This window comes from Coptis chinensis, chromosome 3, assembly GCF_015680905.1.
Source record: "Coptis chinensis isolate HL-2020 chromosome 3, ASM1568090v1, whole genome shotgun sequence".
In the NCBI taxonomy this organism is placed as follows: domain Eukaryota; kingdom Viridiplantae; phylum Streptophyta; class Magnoliopsida; order Ranunculales; family Ranunculaceae; genus Coptis; species Coptis chinensis.
This window is the reverse complement of record NC_141458.1, coordinates 70,643,505-70,661,971: the sequence shown is the minus strand read 5'-3', so window position 1 is coordinate 70,661,971 and position 18,467 is coordinate 70,643,505. Positions and strand designations below refer to the sequence as shown.

The following is an 18,467-nucleotide window of genomic DNA, read 5'->3' as shown; positions in this document are numbered from 1 at the left end:
GAACATTACAGGAGACGGCAGCCATCCAAATATTAATTGAGTTACCATTCTAAAGATTTCAATAGGTCAATTTGAGAATTCCCAGCATAGGTATTGGCTTAAGATAGTTATAAATGAATATTAGCTTTCTAAGATATGGATATTCGAAGATGAGTCTTAGGGACAAACTTGATAGGCTTGATTTACTTTGGAAATTGTTTCAATTTAGATCGGCCTACTAATTTCAGTCGGGTTTAGAGGCTAATTGATTAGAGAAACGGTTCCTAAAGAAAAAAACAGATGGCTACATTGGTAAATCAAAATAATTAAATTTTTGTTTGAGTTCAATTTAGAAAAACTAATCGGTTCTGAATTGTATTCATTGATCGGTTATTTAAAATAGATAGGCATATTGGCAATGATAGGCAAGTTGAGTTGGATTGGCAAGAAATATATTGGGAAGAGGATCGGTTTTATTAAAGGATCGGCAAATTGATCGGCAAGTGATTGAAATTTGTTGATGGATTGATCGGCTATATGTTACAATTGGCAACTTTGATCGGCCAAGTTGATTGAATTGTTTGATTTTGAGTAATTAAATTGGATCAGGAATTGAATTGATCGGCAATTGTTTGATATAAAGCATTGGTTTCAACTTGGTATTATTGGTATTAACAATGTAATCATTGATCAACAATGTTGAAAATTGATCAGTAATGGTTATTGAACGGCAAGTAGTTGATCGAAATGTTGAGTTTTATTAATGGAATTCCAATTGTGACTTATTGAGTATATAGCAGGGTTGGAGATCAGTAAACAGATTGGCAACTTGAATTTCTGCTGTAAATATATTTATCGATCGGTAACTTGATCGAAGTTCTCTTTTCAAAAACCAATCGGTTAAATGATTGATCGAAAACCAATCGGTTAAATGATTGATCAGCAACAGTATTGGTATTAACAATGTAATCATTGATCAACAATGTTGAAAATTGATCAGTAATGGTTATTGAACGGCAAGTAGTTGATCGAAATGTTGAGTTTTATTAATGGAATTCCGATTGTGACTTATTGAGTATATAGCAGGGTTGGAGATCAGTAAACAGATTGGCAACTTGAATTTCTGCTGTAAATATATTTATCGATCGGTAACTTGATCGAAGTTCTCTTTTCAAAAACCAATCGGTTAAATGATTGATCGAAAACCAATCGGTTAAATGATTGATCAGCAACAGTATACAACGACAATTCAAAAGATCAGCAACTCATTCAGCGACAATTCAAAGAGATCGGCAACACCAACGGCAATTCAATTCAAAGGGATTGGCAATTCGCAAATTGATCGGGAATAGAATTGATTGCTAATAAAAATAAATGAACTAGTAGGATCTTGGAGTGTATTGTTGGGTTACTTAGCATCCTCAAAAAAAAAATTTGAATTGGTAATTGATCGGCAACTTGATTGCAAAGATTCCTTTTCAAAAAACTGGTCGGCAACTTGATTGCAAAGGTCCTTTTCAAAAAAACTGGTCGCTTAAATGGTTGATCTGCAAGTTCATTTGTTTGAGTAATTGAAATGGATCGACAAGCTGATCGGTTTAACAGACAGTTATAAAACTGATCAGCAAGATCAATCACAAGTTCAATCACCAACCTCAAACAAATTGGTAATTTGATAGGCAATGAAATTTGTGTGATAGGTAATTAAAAACAAAGAAATTGGTAGGCAAATAATAGATTGGCTAGATATACTATTTGAGGAATTTGTATAAGTTTGGTGAAACTTATTTTGTAAGAAGACCAAAGGTGATCAACTTAAATTGCACTATTCGAAATAGATCAAATAGATTGAAATATAAGAGGTTGGCCGAAAGATATAAGGGTCAACTTTTAAAAGACAATGATAGTTTGGTAAAATGAGATATTAGATGAAATGATCGACAATTTAGAAGTTGGGACTTGGGTAGGCAAAAATCAAAATTGGGTTATATAAATTCTAATGGGCAGTTAGAAGAATTGGGAGGGCTAAATGGCTAATGAATGACTATTTAGATGGGATGGGTCGGCATTTGAAGTGGGCTTTTGCTAAGTTTTAAAGAAATAAATGATCAGGATAGCCAAAATAGCTAGATTGAAGGATTGGTTTTTGCTGGATACAGAGAATCGGCAAACTGGACAAATCAGATCGACAAAAAGAGAGGTTGGTTTGCTAGACTGTTCACATTCCGTGGAGATTGGTTATCAAAAAGGGATAACTCAGGTTGTAAAGTTAGGAGTTGTGTTATATACTCAATTTTGATTGTATTGTTATCGACAAAAAGGATTGATCGGTTTTGGGTGCAATGATTGGCAACTTGATAGAATTTTTAGTTTGATTAGTATGGCTGATCAGTTTAGGTGAGCAACAGTTATTCGAATTGATCGGCAAGTTCAATTGTAAGTTTGAACTTTGCACAGATCGGTAACTTGATAAGTTATTTAATTCGACAGGTAATTGAATTAGTTTGATAGGTAATTAAAATGAAATAAATTGGTAGTTTGTTGGGTATTCAAATCAATATGGATTAATAAATAAAACTTCCAACAGATTAAAAAAGGGTCGGGTGCTCAATTTTGAATATTGAAAAATATTTCGAAAATGGTAGCCAATCAAAGATCTGTTATCAAAAGAAGTGATTTTAATTTTTTGGTGACCGAACCAACAAGGGTCGGTCAAAAAATATTTTGGATCGATCAAAAAAATAAGTTTTCCAAACGATTAATTTTTCCAACGAAGAGATCTTTCTAAGCTAATAGGAAGATCTAATTTTTAAAGAGACCCAAACTCAAAATTAATTTGAATTATAAGTTTTCGAAACTCAAAATCCTGTGTAGTGTAAATATAGTGCAATGAAACTTGGGTGTCGCCGCCCCTATAATGTATTGATAACGTAATTAAATTTGGGGTGTCGCAGCCCCCATAATGAAAAAATATCATATTAAAATTTGGGGTGTCGCCGCCCCCATAGTGCATTGATCACGAAATGAAATTCGGGGTATCGCCACCCCCATTGTGTAGTGATAATATAATGAAATTTTGAGTGTCGCCGCCCCAGAATAATAATAATGTATTGAAGTTTGAGGTGTCGCCACCCCCATATTATAAGAAATTTGAGGTGTCGCCGCCCTCATATTGCAATGATAACGTATTGAAATTTGGGGTGTTGCCACCCCCATAATGTATTGATAACGTAATTAAATTTGAGTGTCGCCGCCCCCAAAATGTAATAATAACGTAATGAAATTTGGGGTGTCGCCACCCCCATAATGTATTGATAACGTAATTAAAATTAGGGTGTCGCCGCCCCCATAATATAATGATAACGTAATGAAATTTGGGGTGTCGCCACTCCCAAAATGTAATGATAACGTAATGGAATTTGGGATGTCGTCGCCCCCATAATGTATTGATAACGTAATTAAATTTGGGTGTACTGTCACCACCCCCAAAGTGTAATGATAACGTAATGAAATTTGGGGTGTCGCCGCCCCCATAATGTATTGATAACGTAATTAAAATTGGGGTGTCGCGCCCCCATAATATAATGATAACGTAATTAAATTTGGGGTGTCGCCGCCCCCAAAGTATAATGATAACGTAATGGAATTTGGGCAGCGTCTGACTCCACCCACAAATTCTTCCAACCTCTTGCCAATGCTAGTTCTACACTATCAACTATTGCAATACATTCTGCCCAATAGTTGGTCTTGACACCCAATCCTTTACCTGCCACAAGTAGAAAATTCCCATCTCTATTTCTAAAGGCAGATCCATAGCCTGACATACCAGGATTTCCTCTTGATGCACCATCATCCATATTGATCTTAACTTGGTTAAACGTTGGTGGAAGCCAAATGCATTGATTGATTTTTGCTGAACATGGGCTCTGACCGTAGACTTGTATTGAAGATAAGCTCTGAGTATGGACTTGTATTAGGCTTTTATTGGGCCACATTTGTGGGGGTCGAAACAGTACCCTTGGATCCCAAAAAGATGTGAGAAGTGTCAAAAGTTTGGGCATGAAATTGAAAAATGTTTGGGTGATACAAATTCAAGGAGGCTGAATACCACTAACAGAAGTGGAAAAATGAGTAGACTCAATACTGTACAATCTACTGGATTGGATGCTAACAATGTAACCAATTCACAGGAAGGAAGGCAAAATGAAAGAATGACTCTTAATGCCAATGTAAGCTATGAGAATGTTATGAGGAATACTGTAACGTATGCTGGCAATGGAAGTGGAGAAGATGTGAATAGAAGAATATGGAGAGTTAGGAGTCGTCCTAGTGCCCTCTCTGAAGGTGCAGGAACAAGTTGCATAAGAAATGATAGATGCAAAGAGATCAGGGAGCAGCCCACTGGTACAACTGCCCAGCATGAACCAAATAGCCTGTCACACCCCATATTTCCAGAAAATTAAAATAGGGAGTTTTTTTCAAGATATAAATATCTTAATTGTCACCCTATTCAATCATCTGAAAACCCATGGTGAAATGAAACCCGAATAACATATTATCAACCACAATATAAAAAAAAACTAAGATAAAATTTAAAACCAAAAAGGACAATCCTTCAATCACATTATTAAACTACAAAGAAAAACTAACCAACTCTATTACATCTATCTCAAAACAAAATTATACACTTCAGAAAAACTTAAGCCATAAGACTTCAAGAGCAAATCCAAATCACGTGTCCTCATCCACTGCACTCCACCATTTATGTTTCCAAAAACACACCCACGTTGCAAAACAAAGCAAACATGGGTCAGCAAATTGAATTTGCTAGTATGAGTAAGACTAAAAATATAAAATAGTATAGCAGTATGTTCAATCTTTCAAATCAAGAAATATATTAATACAATCATTTCAACTTGGAAGACAATTTAGTTCCGTATTCTCAAAACGGCATGTAATTTCTTCCCAAGTAAGATTTCAACCCCCAATATGCAATTCCAAGAATCTCATATAATAGTACTCATCATTTCCACTTTCCAAAATAACTCACAACATAAATACCACTTACATTCCACTTAGTAAATGCACATATGATAACCTAATTAAATATGAGTTTGATACACCTTATCTTTAAGCCAGCACATCTTCTTAGGGAAGGACAACATCTCTGCATAAAAAGTTAATAAGTCCTACCCTCCTACAAAACAAAGTTAGATTTCCCAAACGTAATTATTTATAATATGCATCTATTTCACTCTCACTGCAACCATCATAGGTATATATAATCTGGCATAATATATCGCCAATATTAACAGTCATGTCACACCACCATATCCATTATATCATAATATATCACCAATATTAACTAACATTTACATCACACCACCATATCCATCATATCATAATATATCACCAATATTAACTAACATTCATATCACACTACCATATCCATCATATCATGCTAACCATATTCACATTCCTTCGTAAGAAATTATATGCATCATATCATAATATATCACCAATCATGTCCAACAACTCGCTCATACTTAAAGCCAATATTTTTCTTAAAAACCACTTGTCTACTTATGAGAACGAGGAAATATATCACAACTAGGGAATATATTCATCCCTCGTGAGTATTAATTCACACAAACCACGTATACATTTCTCATAAGATATCATGTACATCATAATACATAAATATTCATATGCAATAACTCAGTCACATGTAAAAATCAATATTTTACTTTGCTTATTAATTATCTCGTTGACTCATTTATTAAAAGACACAGCCCAACCTTTAGTTCCTACTCCACGATTTGCACTAGACACATTTGCCAAATCACACATATCTGTGTGCCTCACTCACACCGAGTACCACTACAAGACATATGTCCCAAGCGGGGATATCGCCTCCAGAAAATATATTTTCATCTTGTAAACTCGTAACTTGTGAGTCACAGCCATCTCTAAGCTTCCTATATACACAATCACAAAGCCTCTTTTGGGTATAACAAAATATCAGGTCATTCATGGCACATTCAATGAATACCTTGGGTCATTCTCGTAACATTCAAGGAATACCCATCATAACACTAACAGGTCATTCATGGCACATTCAATGAATATCTTGGGTCATTCCCGCCACATTCAAGGAATACCCACCTACATCCCCGTACATTCAAGGAATACAGCCAACCCACAAGGCGAATGTCTTAGTTCCTCTCTAAGGCGGCTTTCCACATGACATCATTAGTCATAAACATTTCATTTCTTTTCTTTTCATCAAAGAGGCGTGAAGAGATCTAAAGATGTGGGCGACACATTAAATTTTCAACGGATACTTTTACACCGGATTTTAACACTCGATCAAGAGTTCTCAGTTATTATAATATTTTCATTACAAAACAAACATCATCTCAAACAATAATTCTTTACTAAAGATTCCAAACACAATAACTAATCCACTCACCTCATTATCAATTATATAAATTTTAGATATCAAAAAGTTCAATCAGAAATAACACATTAGTTAAATGTCTCGTGAATACATTTTAAACAACCACAATCACGTACACAATTAAGTACTAACATTGTACATATAAAGTTATCACAAAAACTAATGTATAATATATAATATAGTGACTGCACCTGTACATAAGGCTGCCTACGTATCCAATCTTTGAAGATTAGAATCAAGCCTTACGTAGCTCTTAACCAATAAATATCAACATCATTGTATGTACCTTTAAGGAAAACAACACTTTATACTATATAGAATCACATACAATAAGTTTAAAATACTCTCACAACCATATACGTAAAGTTTCATACCCAGAGATACACTATGAACCTTTAAATCCAAAAACTCACAAATGGATATTTCTCTACTTTTGATTCTAAAAAAAATGATCTTATGAACCATGTCGGTTCCAAACCACAGTCTAAAAGTTTGCTACAAACACTATATAAAACACCCAAGAAGAGTTTAAGAGACTCTTAGTTCATTACTAGACATATTTCCCAAAATAGGTTCATACACAAAGGATAACACGGTAGGTTTTCTAGCCAACTTGTCAATGCTATAGTTTTTCCTACATTCATCCAAATGACATATAACTTAATTATTTAGAAACTAGGGTATGTAAACATACTTTTTCATGTATAACTTGAAGTCCCAACCTCAGCCCATCTAAAAGAAAACTTAGGTTGAAAACGGTAAAAATCATAATTTCAGCAAATTGGATTTCTAACGGACTATCTTCTGAATGGAACAACTCTTTCCACAGGTATCCAAATACATCGAGGCTTTTTGTGTTGAAAAGATAACACACAAAACTAACTTTTTTATGTTTTACAAATATACTTAATCTCATTCTAAGTATACGAAAACTAGGTTAGAACACAATTAACACAGTGCACAGAAACTGATTTCTGACACACTGTTTTCTGCCAGTCAAACCTCCAGACATCATATCTACCTCTACAGACCTCGGAATATGACGAGGCCAATTGAGTTAGAAAGAATACTTATAAAACTCACCTTTTCATGTTTTACAAAAACTCTAACTCTCCTCCTAGCTTTATGCAATTTGTGATCAAACCCTACGCAGAATACTATTTTATGACGAATAGAATTTATGGCGCATAGAATTGTCGAGGTCATATCTTTTCCGTCACTCATCCAAATTAAGTGAGGCTCACTACGTCGGATAAACGACTCTCTAAGGTTTCATTAGGTTTTGGTTTCGCACAAATCTACAAAGTATAGTGTCTTATACACTTCCTACAATACAACATATCCAGAATATGTGCACAAACAATTATCATATATTGAAGTCAGTTTTCATAATCTTAAACACGAGTATGAACTCGGGTCAAAGTATGAGGTTGTACCTCTGTAAGTCTAGATTCTAATGGTTTTGGAATCAACATAAAAGAGTAAATATTTTATTTTATATAATTTTATTACTGCAGACTGCGTCATACAATTATTTTATATTATATGATTTTATATGTAAGTCCCAGTTTCTGCGTCAGACTTCAACTTAAATTTCAGTATGCAAAACGACTAGATATGAAATTTTACAAAACACGAAAGTTGTAGATATGTATGTCTACAGTAGACAGGCGTTGAATTCATATCAAAAAAATCAAAAACGAATTTTCTATGCTTAAATTATTAAGAATAGTTCTGAAATTCTGAAAATCAAAATCTTATAACATGAATCCAATGACTTCACATCATTCAAAATAGTTGCAGGCCTATATAATACTACCAATCAATCAATAAACACATGGTTTACTCACTACCGTATACAAGTACTCCTGAACACAACAACACCTATATATCAAAGCTAAACTTTTGGTGTTAGTAACTCAATATACCGAAAGTCTCTGATTAAACAAATAATTTCGATCTCAAAGTTCTATATCATTATAGAGAATTAAATACACAACTAATTTAAACCATAGTAATAAATCAATTATATGAAAATAAGGTTAAGACTACTCACCCTTGCAAAAGAATACCCATATATGCTTCCTTTTCTCCAATCCATTTTCTTCTTCTTCCCCTTCTTTTTATTTCTTTCAATCAAAAATATTCTTTTTAATGGAGGCTAGGGTTTTGTTTTTGAATAATGAGATTTTTACAGAGGAAATTCGCAGGTATTGTTTATTCAATGTTTTAAGTCTGTTTAAGTTAACCTATGGGCCTCAAATGGGTCTAAAAACACCCAAGGTTCATACCTATATGAATGGGTACATTTTAACAAGGGGTTTTTTTACTTAACCCCCCAAAGTTTGGTAGCATTTTGACTAAACCCTCTATTTTTAAAATCATTTGATTTTGCCCCCCACTCCGTCAATTTTGTGTGTAACAGACGTTGGTATTTTGCATATTGCCCATTTTGCCTTTATGATAAAGGCGGGAATATTTTGGGTTTCCCCCACACAAACACGTAATACTCTTTTGGTCCACCTCAACCATTTGTCCAAGTCAGCTATTTTATTTCAAAAGAAAAAAGAAATCAAAATCAAAATCAAAGGAAAATCAGTATCCCATCTCTTCTCCAACAGTCCACTTCATTCTCTCTCTCGATTGGGCTGCACTGCAAGATTTGGTTGTGTTAACATACAAACCAAAATTTAGCTTGAAGAATGGTTCAAATTCGAGCTTTCAGATTTGTGCTCGTTATTTATTTATTTTTTTTTAAAATCTTTTCTAATAAGCGGGTAAATAAGAAGACGAAGAAGAAAATGGACTGACCCAGTGGTTTTCTGTCCACGAGGAAAGAGATCTATAAGGCCCATTCTTCAAGCTCGAATTTGGTTTACCAAAATCAACACACCCTTTAGTCAACCCCACAACACAAAAACAACACGCATCAACCCTCCCATAAAATATCCATGTGAAATCCAATCTTAATTGATTCTTATCGAATTGATTGATGCAAATATTCGAGATGACGAACTAATTAGAGATGATTGAAACAAATATTGAAGCAAAATAAGTATTTTCTGTATTGTAATTGAAGTCCAACCAACTTGTAAGTTCCCAATTTTAATGTTCTTCAAACTTTCAAAGAAGATACTTGTAGATGAATGTGTGATTTCTTCAATTTCATCTCTATTGGGTCCTTTCACTTCTCATGCTATTCAGCCAAAACATTTGTCACTTGATTTTGAATCAACAAATTTGATGCACACCGCCAGAGATATCGCTAATTTTTGCTATGTGGAAATGCTAACGAATGACAAAGCTTTGCTTTCTAATTCAAAATTGTATCGAGCTTGAGCATTTATATCTTCTTTTGAATTGTTCACCTCAATTTATGCATGTTGATGGATTGGATTTTTATGGATGCTAATTTTTAGAAGATAGACAGTCGTGGTAGGTTTATGCAGGATAGAGAAGTGGTGAATATGAGGTGAGACTGAGATATGCTAATTTTTTTATCGATGATAGGTAGTATAGTGATGGTGGTTGGAGGGGCAAAGGGGGTTCAAGTTAGTGGAAAAGAAATGGACGAGAGGAAGAAGATGAGTCAAAACAAAAGGGTGTTAAGAAATCTTTTAAGGGCAATATGAAAAATACCAACGTCTGTTACACACAAAATTGACCAAGTGGAGGGAAAACTCAAATGATTTTAAAAATGGGAGGTTTAGTCAAAACGCTACCAAACTTTGGGGGGTTAAGTCAAAATTCCCCTTTTATCAATGTTTTCAAGCCCAAAAATGATTCTAAAATACCCACACAAGTTCTAACAAACAATTCATGTAAAAACAATTTTGAAAAATCAACAACAACTAAACAAATTCTAGAACAAGCTAGACTTCATAATATAATAGTTATTTTCAATTCAAATAATGTAATGTATGTTGTTTAAAAATTGGGGTTGTTATATAGCCAAAGTAGTGGTGCTCAGGGGAATGGAACAGATATTGAAGAGCTCAATACTAGTGTACATGAAACTGGAACCGATCCTTCCATTGGACTTCAGCTAGTACTTTATGTGCCTGCTGAGATAACAACTCCTATAGTAAATATAATTGGTGAAACTATGGATATTCCTCATGTGAACACTTTTTCGCAAAGAGGAATTTCAAGTAACCAGAGAGATAAGAGTAATATGGTACGGTTACACCAATCCAGAGTCAGCCTAGAGTTATTCCGATTAACCAACTGCCATGTAGTAGAGAACGAAACATGTATGAAGGGCTAGTTGCTGAAAATAAGGATGAAAATGATGATCTCTCAAAGAATGAGACTGTTATTTACGGATGCAATATCCCCAACACTTATTTTGCAAAAAAGCTCATCAAAGTATGTAGCGCCTTCTAAGGATCAAAATCAATAGACTACTGTGAAGCCAAAAAGAAGCAAGCGAATCCAAGAGCGTGATTTAGGAGAAGTAGAGCCTACGCTGGCAATGATGAAGAAAGTAAAGTCGTTACTGAAAAACAAAAAGATGAGAAATCTTGAGGACTACACCAAAAAAAATTTGGATGATACTTTGGGACTCACTTATGTGTGTTATGTTTGTGAAGGTTTCTTTTGCAACTATGAGAAAGCGCAGACTCATCTTAGGAAGGATCATCCTAAGATTGTTAAAGAAATCATGACTAGGAAGTAAGACTACTATCTCTACTTTCTTAGGTTCGATTGCAGGACGACTAGTATATTATTATGTATATTAGGCTTGAAGCCTGTCGGTATAGAGTCTTTGTGTTCCTCCTTTTAATGATCTAACTCTTAGGGAGGCTTGTAAGGTTTAACCTTTTGCAATAATAACATGTGGGGGTCTGCCTTAATCTCAGCTTAATCTTAAAAAAAAAATTGTAATGCAGGGAGCTGGGAGCAGAAACCTATATATGGATGTAAGGCATGTGAACTGCCCCGTTGAGAATGTATCAACAAATCAACAGGCCAGGGATATGCCACTTCAATTAGAATCCACTCCCCTATACTCCGTTGATAACACATCAAGTCTCCATCTAGGGTTTCATGAAGAAATTTTGCGTATACATTTTGGTTTGACCTTTAGTGTGAGGTTGTGATTACTGGGGTTTTCATTGTAGAACTTTAATTAGTAGAATATCGTCCATATGTGTTTGTGTGAAAAGAAAAGGATATAGATTTGATTCCTAAATTTCAAATGATTGTTCACCTCGGATTCATGGTTAACTGATTTTCCAGTCATGTATAATAGGTATTTTAAATGATCTAGGTGCTTAGAGCTGCATGAGCGTAGGACATTCTCACATTCATATCTTCTTGTGTGTTTTAAGAATAGATGAATAGCAAATGCTCGCTAAAACGAACTGTTAAATTATGCTAGGAGATACATATAGTGGTTAGTTGGTTAGATTACAGAGATGGAGTGGAGAAGAAGAAGAAGAAGAAAGAATGGAGGCACAAGAAGAAGGTAGGGTTTAGAGTATATTTACTCTAACCTACAATTCATATATTTATACTGAGGTGATTGACTTCACCAAAATAGCAACTACTTAAATAAGATACGGTCTCACACTTATAGAATGTGTGAAACTGACTCTACATACTTCAGCACCCCCTTCAAACTGGAGCATAGATATCGCTCATGCCCAGCTTGTTACCAATATAATTCAAAACTAGACGAATCACTGGTTTGGTGAAGATATCAGCTAACTGATCTCAAGATGCCACATAAGGAGTATTTATCTCCTTTGTTTCAACCTTATGTCTGACATAATGACACTCTACCTCTATGTGCTTAGTTCGCTCATGAAATACTGGATTAGAAGCGATATAAATGGCTGCCTAATTGTCACAATGAAGAGGGATTGGTAGATGTACCTGGAAACCTAACTCATGTAGTAGATTATGAATCCACATTAACTCACCAGTCCCTTGAGCTATAGCTCTATACTCAGCCTCTACACTAGACTTTGACACAACTATTTGCTTTTTACTTTTCCATGTCACCAAATTTCCACAAAGGAAGGTACAATACCCAGTGGTGGATCATCTATCTGAAACTAATCCTGCATAATCAGCATATGAATATCCAACAACATCAAACTTTCCATTAGAACGATATACCAATCCACGACTAAGAGAACCTTTCAAATACCGCACAATACGAATAACTGCCTGGTAGTGAGGAATCCATGGTGCATGCATATACTGAGATACTACACTGACTGCAAATGAGATATCTAGGCGAGTGATAGTAGCATAGATCAACCTTCCCACCAGTCTACGGTATCCCTCAATATCAGCATACAACTCTCCAACATCTGACTGGAGTTTGTCGTTCGAATCCATAGGAGTCTCTACTGGGCGAGCTCCTAAATTACATCTCCTTCACCGCGGGTCTAATACATACTTTCTCTGTGAAAGATGAATTTCACCAGGGAACCTTGTAACTTCAATGCCTAAGAAATACTTCAGTTCTCCTAGATCTTTGGTCTGGAACTGTCTTGAGAGATTGACTTTAAGTCGATTAATACCCTATTTGTCAGACCCTGTGACAATGATATCATCAACATACACAACTAAGACAATAATCCCTTGCTGGGTCTTCCGGTAAAACACGGAATAATCATATTCACACCTAGTCATTCCATTAGCCATCAAAACCTGACTAAACTTTGCAAACCAAGCTCTAGGAGACTACTTGAGCCCATAAAGAGACTTCTTTAATCGACAGACTTTCCCCCCTTGAGCAACAAAACTAGGAGGTTAGACCATATAGATTTCCTCCAAGAGATCTCCATGTAAAAAGGCATTCTTCACATCTAACTAAAATAGAGTCCAGTGATGATGAACAGCAAGAGAAATAACAATACGCATAGAGGCTAACTTTGCAACCGGAGAGAACGTCTCGGAGTAATCAATACCATAAGTCTGGATAAAGCCTTTTGCAACTAGGCGAGCCTTTAAACGAGAAATAGTACCATCCGGATTATGCTTAATAGTGAAAACCCACTTACAAGCAACCGCTTTCTTCCCAGAAGGAAGATCTGTAAGGACCCAAATGTCATTAGAGTATAAGGCACTCAACTCCTCGTCCATTGCTTGCTTCCAGCCAGGATAGGATAGAGCATCCCTGTAGTCAGAAGGGACAGAGACAGACAACAAGGACCTAGCAAAAGACTTGACAGATGGTGGTAAATAATTAGTGGAAACATACTGAGAAATAGAATATTGGGCATACTTACTAGGAATACGCATACTGGCAGGTAGACGTTCAAGTTTTCGTTGGGCAATAGGAACATCGAGGTCAGACGCAAAGGCAATAGGATCCACAGACACAGTGGGAAAAGGTGAGGGCAGCGGAGCAGTTGAACTTTCGGCCTCAAACTCTCGAATAGCAGCTGTAGGTAAGGGGTGTGCGCTTCTGTAAGGCCAACTGGTGAGTGCGCACGTGCTCCATCTACTGGAACTTTAAACAGGGGGCGCGGCGTGTACGTAGAAGGCCAACTGGTGGGTGCGCACGCGCTCCATCTACTGGAACTCGAACATCAAGGGGCGCGCACGCTTCTGTAAGGCCAACTAGTGGGCGCGCATGCACTCCGTCTTCTTTAGCGCCAACATCAATAGCAGTAACCTAATTATTAGCTCCCTCATTAACACCAATAGCTGTAGGAAGATCAAATTCAACAACACCATATGCCAGAATATAATCCTCAAATGGTTCAGAGGACATCTTCCCTTCTGAAGAGTAAAACGGGGCATCTTCAAAAAAAGTAACATCAGCACAGACAAATGATTTGCACAGATGAGGACTATAACACTTGTACCCTTTCTGTGTACGTGAATACCCAAGGAAACACACTTAATAGCACGAGAGTCCAACTTATCACGACTCGGTTGAAGATTATGAACAAAGCATACACAACCAAAAATACGATGGGGAAGATGGAAAGAAGGTTGACCAGGAAAAAGAAGATAGTGTGGTGTTTTTCTGCCTAACACTAAGAAGGGCATACGATTAATCAAGTATGTGGCAATAAGGACTGTTTCTGCCCAATAAAATTTTGGGAGATTTGTTTGAAACATTAAGCATTGAGCGACTTCCAGAATGGGTATGTTCTTTCTCTCAACAACCCCATTTTGTTGAGGTGTATCCACACAGGAGGTTTGATACGTAATGTCATGGTCATCTAAACAACACTTGAATATTGCAAAGGTATAGTCTTTGGCATTATCAGTTCGAAAAACATGCATGTGTGCAGAATAATCTCAGCATAGAATTTTTGAAAAATAGAGAATACTTTAGAATGATTTTCCATAATATATATACCCAAAAAACATGAGAGAAATCATCTATAAATGTAATAAAATACTTGGCTCCAAAAAGGTCAGTGGTTCTACAAGGACCCCAGACATCTGAATGAACTAACTGAAAAGGAGCACTAGAACACTTATTTAACCTATTTTTGTAAGTAGCACGATGATGTTTAGCTAACTCACAAACCTCACAACTTAAAGACTGAATACTAGAAGAAATACTACGAACTAAACTTCACAAACTAGCCAGAGGAAGATGACCAAGACATCTATGCCACTGAACAGGAGAGACTGAGACTGTGAGAGCCTGCTTCTGGTGAGAGTGCCCATAACCATCTTGAAAATAATAGATGCCCCCGTGCTCATACCCCCACCAACTAGTATCTTTGTCTGTAGATCCTGAAACACAACATGAGTGGAAGAAAACATGACATTACAGTGAAGAGATTGGATGAGATGATGAACAGACAATAGATTAAAGGGGAAATTTTGAATAAGCATGATAGAGACAAGAGATATATTACGAGTTAATTGAATAGTACTCCTACCAAGAATACTAACCTTAGCCCCATTTGCTAATGTGACATATGATGGTGTGTGAGTATACTTAAGATTAGAAAACAACTGGGGATTACATGTCATATGATCAGAAGCTCCTGAGTCAATGACCCAAGAGTTGTTATCACTAGTATGAAGACATGTTTTACTTGAATCGGCTAGGGTTGCAGTGGGATGGTTGGATGAACTGACTAGAATAGCTTGTATCCTCTTTATTAGGGCTACAAGGTCTTCTTGAACTTGGTGAAAATCGGTCACTTTCTGATCAACTACTGTGGCATTGTTGGCTTTGTGCAAAGGTGGGCGTCCTGTTATATCCCAACAAAAATTAGAACTATGATTTGTGCGCCCACAATGCTCACAAGGATCAAAACTACCAATACCACGGCCACGGCCACTCCCTTGGTTACGACCACCTCCACGTCCACGACTGGCTCTACCCCCTCTACCTCCATTACCACAACCAGAGGAGGGGTTGTTATTGCTACTTGGAGGGATAAATAAAGCCGCACTGTCATTGTGCCTTGGAGGAGGTACAATAATACGAGAAAGACGAGAATAAGCTTCAGACAGAGTAGGGAGCTTAGATTCAACTTGAACTTGGGCTTTCACATTAGCAAACTCGGGACGTAGCCCAGATAGGAATTTTGAAACTCAAAATTCCTCTCTTTGTTTCTTCAACTGATTTATGTCTGTAGTAAGTGGGTGATAAATATTCAGTTCTTCCCACTTGCTACGAAGATAATTGTAATATTCAGAGATAGACATATCACCTTGAGTGAGATCAAAGATGTTCTCATACAACTGAAAGATACGAGAAGTATTCTGAGATTGAGAGTATGATTCTTGTAGATACTCCCAAATCTCCTTAGAGGTTTTTGAAAAACCTCACAGTATTACAAACATACTTCTCCATAGTATTCCACAGAAAATTCTTAACCAAGGCATCATCTTTCATCCAGGTTGTCTTTCCTTTATCATCTGGGGGATCTATCAAATGATTTTCCTTACCTTTTCCAGTAAGATAAACAGTAACTGACTCTGCCCATTGAAGGTAATTGGCAACACCCTCCAATTTGACAGAGGTCATACCAACAGAGAAAATAGACGTATTACCGAATTCATCGGATTTTGGAACAACATCAGTCATTGTAAAGAGAAGAAAAACTCACTTGATGGAAAGAATAAGAAACTATGAGATACAGTACTCCGAGCTTGTGTGCGCTTCGAATACTCTTTAACTGAGCGCATGTACGCCTGTACGTAGAAATTGAGAGATACAGCGAGATGACGATACAACGCCTTCCCCTTTTGAAGAACTGGCGTACTCCTCTTTATCAATACCGAGAGATTGCGTAAGCGAAACAATACTAAGACAGCAACTAATACTAAAACTGGAACCTTGAAACTGTGGATCTCTCTCTTAGCATTCTCTAAACAGAGTCGGCTCCTGATACCATGTTAAATTATGCTAGGAGATACATATAGTGGTTAGTTGGTTAGATTACATAAATGGAGTGGAGAAGAAGAAGAATAAAGGATGGAGGCACAAGAAGAAGGTAGGGTTTAGAGTATATTTACTCTAACCTACAATTCATATATTTATACTGAGGTAATTGACTTCACCAAAATAGCAACTACTTAAATAAGATACGGTCTCACACTTATAGAATGTGTGAGATCGACTCTACATACTTCAACACGAACCAACCACACAAAAGCCGGCCAAAGGATTCGGGACAAAATGAGAATAAACACCAAGCAATTAAAGATGGAATATAATCCTTACACATGCTAAAGAAGTATATAACCTAGTGTTTCAAATGTCAATTATTCTACAGAAGATGGATTCAAAAGGATGATAAGCATGAGAGTTTACTGAACTCATGAATAAGTGACAAGAATCTTTCACAGTTTCACTTTGTGCAACAACACTCCAATGTTGAAGTAATTTTTAACAGTATTCATAAGTAAAGAATGATTGATCTTATCGCCTAAAAACAAAATCTTTGAAAATTAGTCCAAAACAACAGAAACTGCTGCCCATCCATCAGACCATGCATGTATCCAATGTGTTTGTGTTGTACCCCAAGACTACGAGTGAGGCATGCAAACACCAATGCAACGGAAACGATAAATCAACAACGAGTGTGGTGGAAGTGTGTAACCAACAATAGCTGTATATGAAATCGAAAACAACTAAACTCCTAACTAAAAGTAGTAAATAAGATTAAACTATTTACCAAGGCAATCATCCACAATAAGAAGAGAAGAAAAGACCAAAAGTTTTATGTAGTTCGGCAATGCCTACTCCACCAACAAAGGGAGAATCAATTACCAATAAAGAGAACAAATTACAAATACTCACCTATACCAACAGTACTAATGGAACTCACGAATTCTCTCTCTAAAATTTTCTACAATTTTGGCTCTTCTCTCTTGCTAACCATTTCCAAGTTTACAATGGATTTCCTAAAAGAATTAGGAAACTATTTCCAAAGCCGCATTAGTAACGACTAATGTTTACAATTTAGATGGAAAACACCCAAATCCAAAACCGTGTGGGGGAGCTTTCCAAATAGGTGTTTTCCTATTTGTGCACCTTTTTTTTTTGCTCACTAAGTTAATAATATATTAAAAAAGTTTAAAACAATACAAGGTCTTGTTCAACCATAATGGTTGTTCTTAGATCACGCAAACCTCAGAAAGCATTGATAGGGAGCCTCCCATTTATACACCCATGGGGGCTTCCCTCTACATTCAAAGAACTCATTTTCATTTTTTGTAGAAGCTACCCTTGCCACCGGCCTTGTCAGCAACAACATTAGCTTCTCTCCAAATATGCAAGACCAGTACACACTCGGCTCTTTTGAGACATTCCTTCCACCTTCCCTTGAGCTGCCATGGAGGTGAGAGACTCTTGAATGCAGTCACGGCAGCAGCAGCAGCGTCTGACTCCACCCACAAATTCTTCCAACCTCTTGCCAATGCTAGTTCTACACTCTCAACTATTGCAGTACATTCTGCCCAATAGTTGGTCTTGACACCCAATCCTTTACCTGCCACAAGTAGAAAATTCCCATCTCTATCTCTAAAGGCAGATCCATAGCCTGACATACCAGGATTTCCTCTGGATGCACCATCCGTATTG

General features: G+C 36.4%; 1 protein-coding gene across 1 annotated transcript; it reads right to left on the bottom strand.

The window, feature by feature from the left end:
• Nucleotides 1–13,267: 13,267 nt before the first annotated feature.
• Nucleotides 13,268–16,466, bottom strand: LOC147510621 (uncharacterized). The gene is made up of 6 exons (XM_086598198.1): nt 16,217–16,466; nt 15,320–15,879; nt 15,002–15,157; nt 14,772–14,870; nt 14,102–14,273; nt 13,268–13,842 (listed from the first exon to the last, which is right to left on the bottom strand). The coding sequence occupies exons 1-6, from the start codon at nt 16,464–16,466 to the stop codon at nt 13,268–13,270; spliced, it is 1,812 nt and encodes a 603-aa protein (XP_086454324.1).
• Between the last annotated feature and the right edge of the window lie 2,001 nt (nt 16,467–18,467).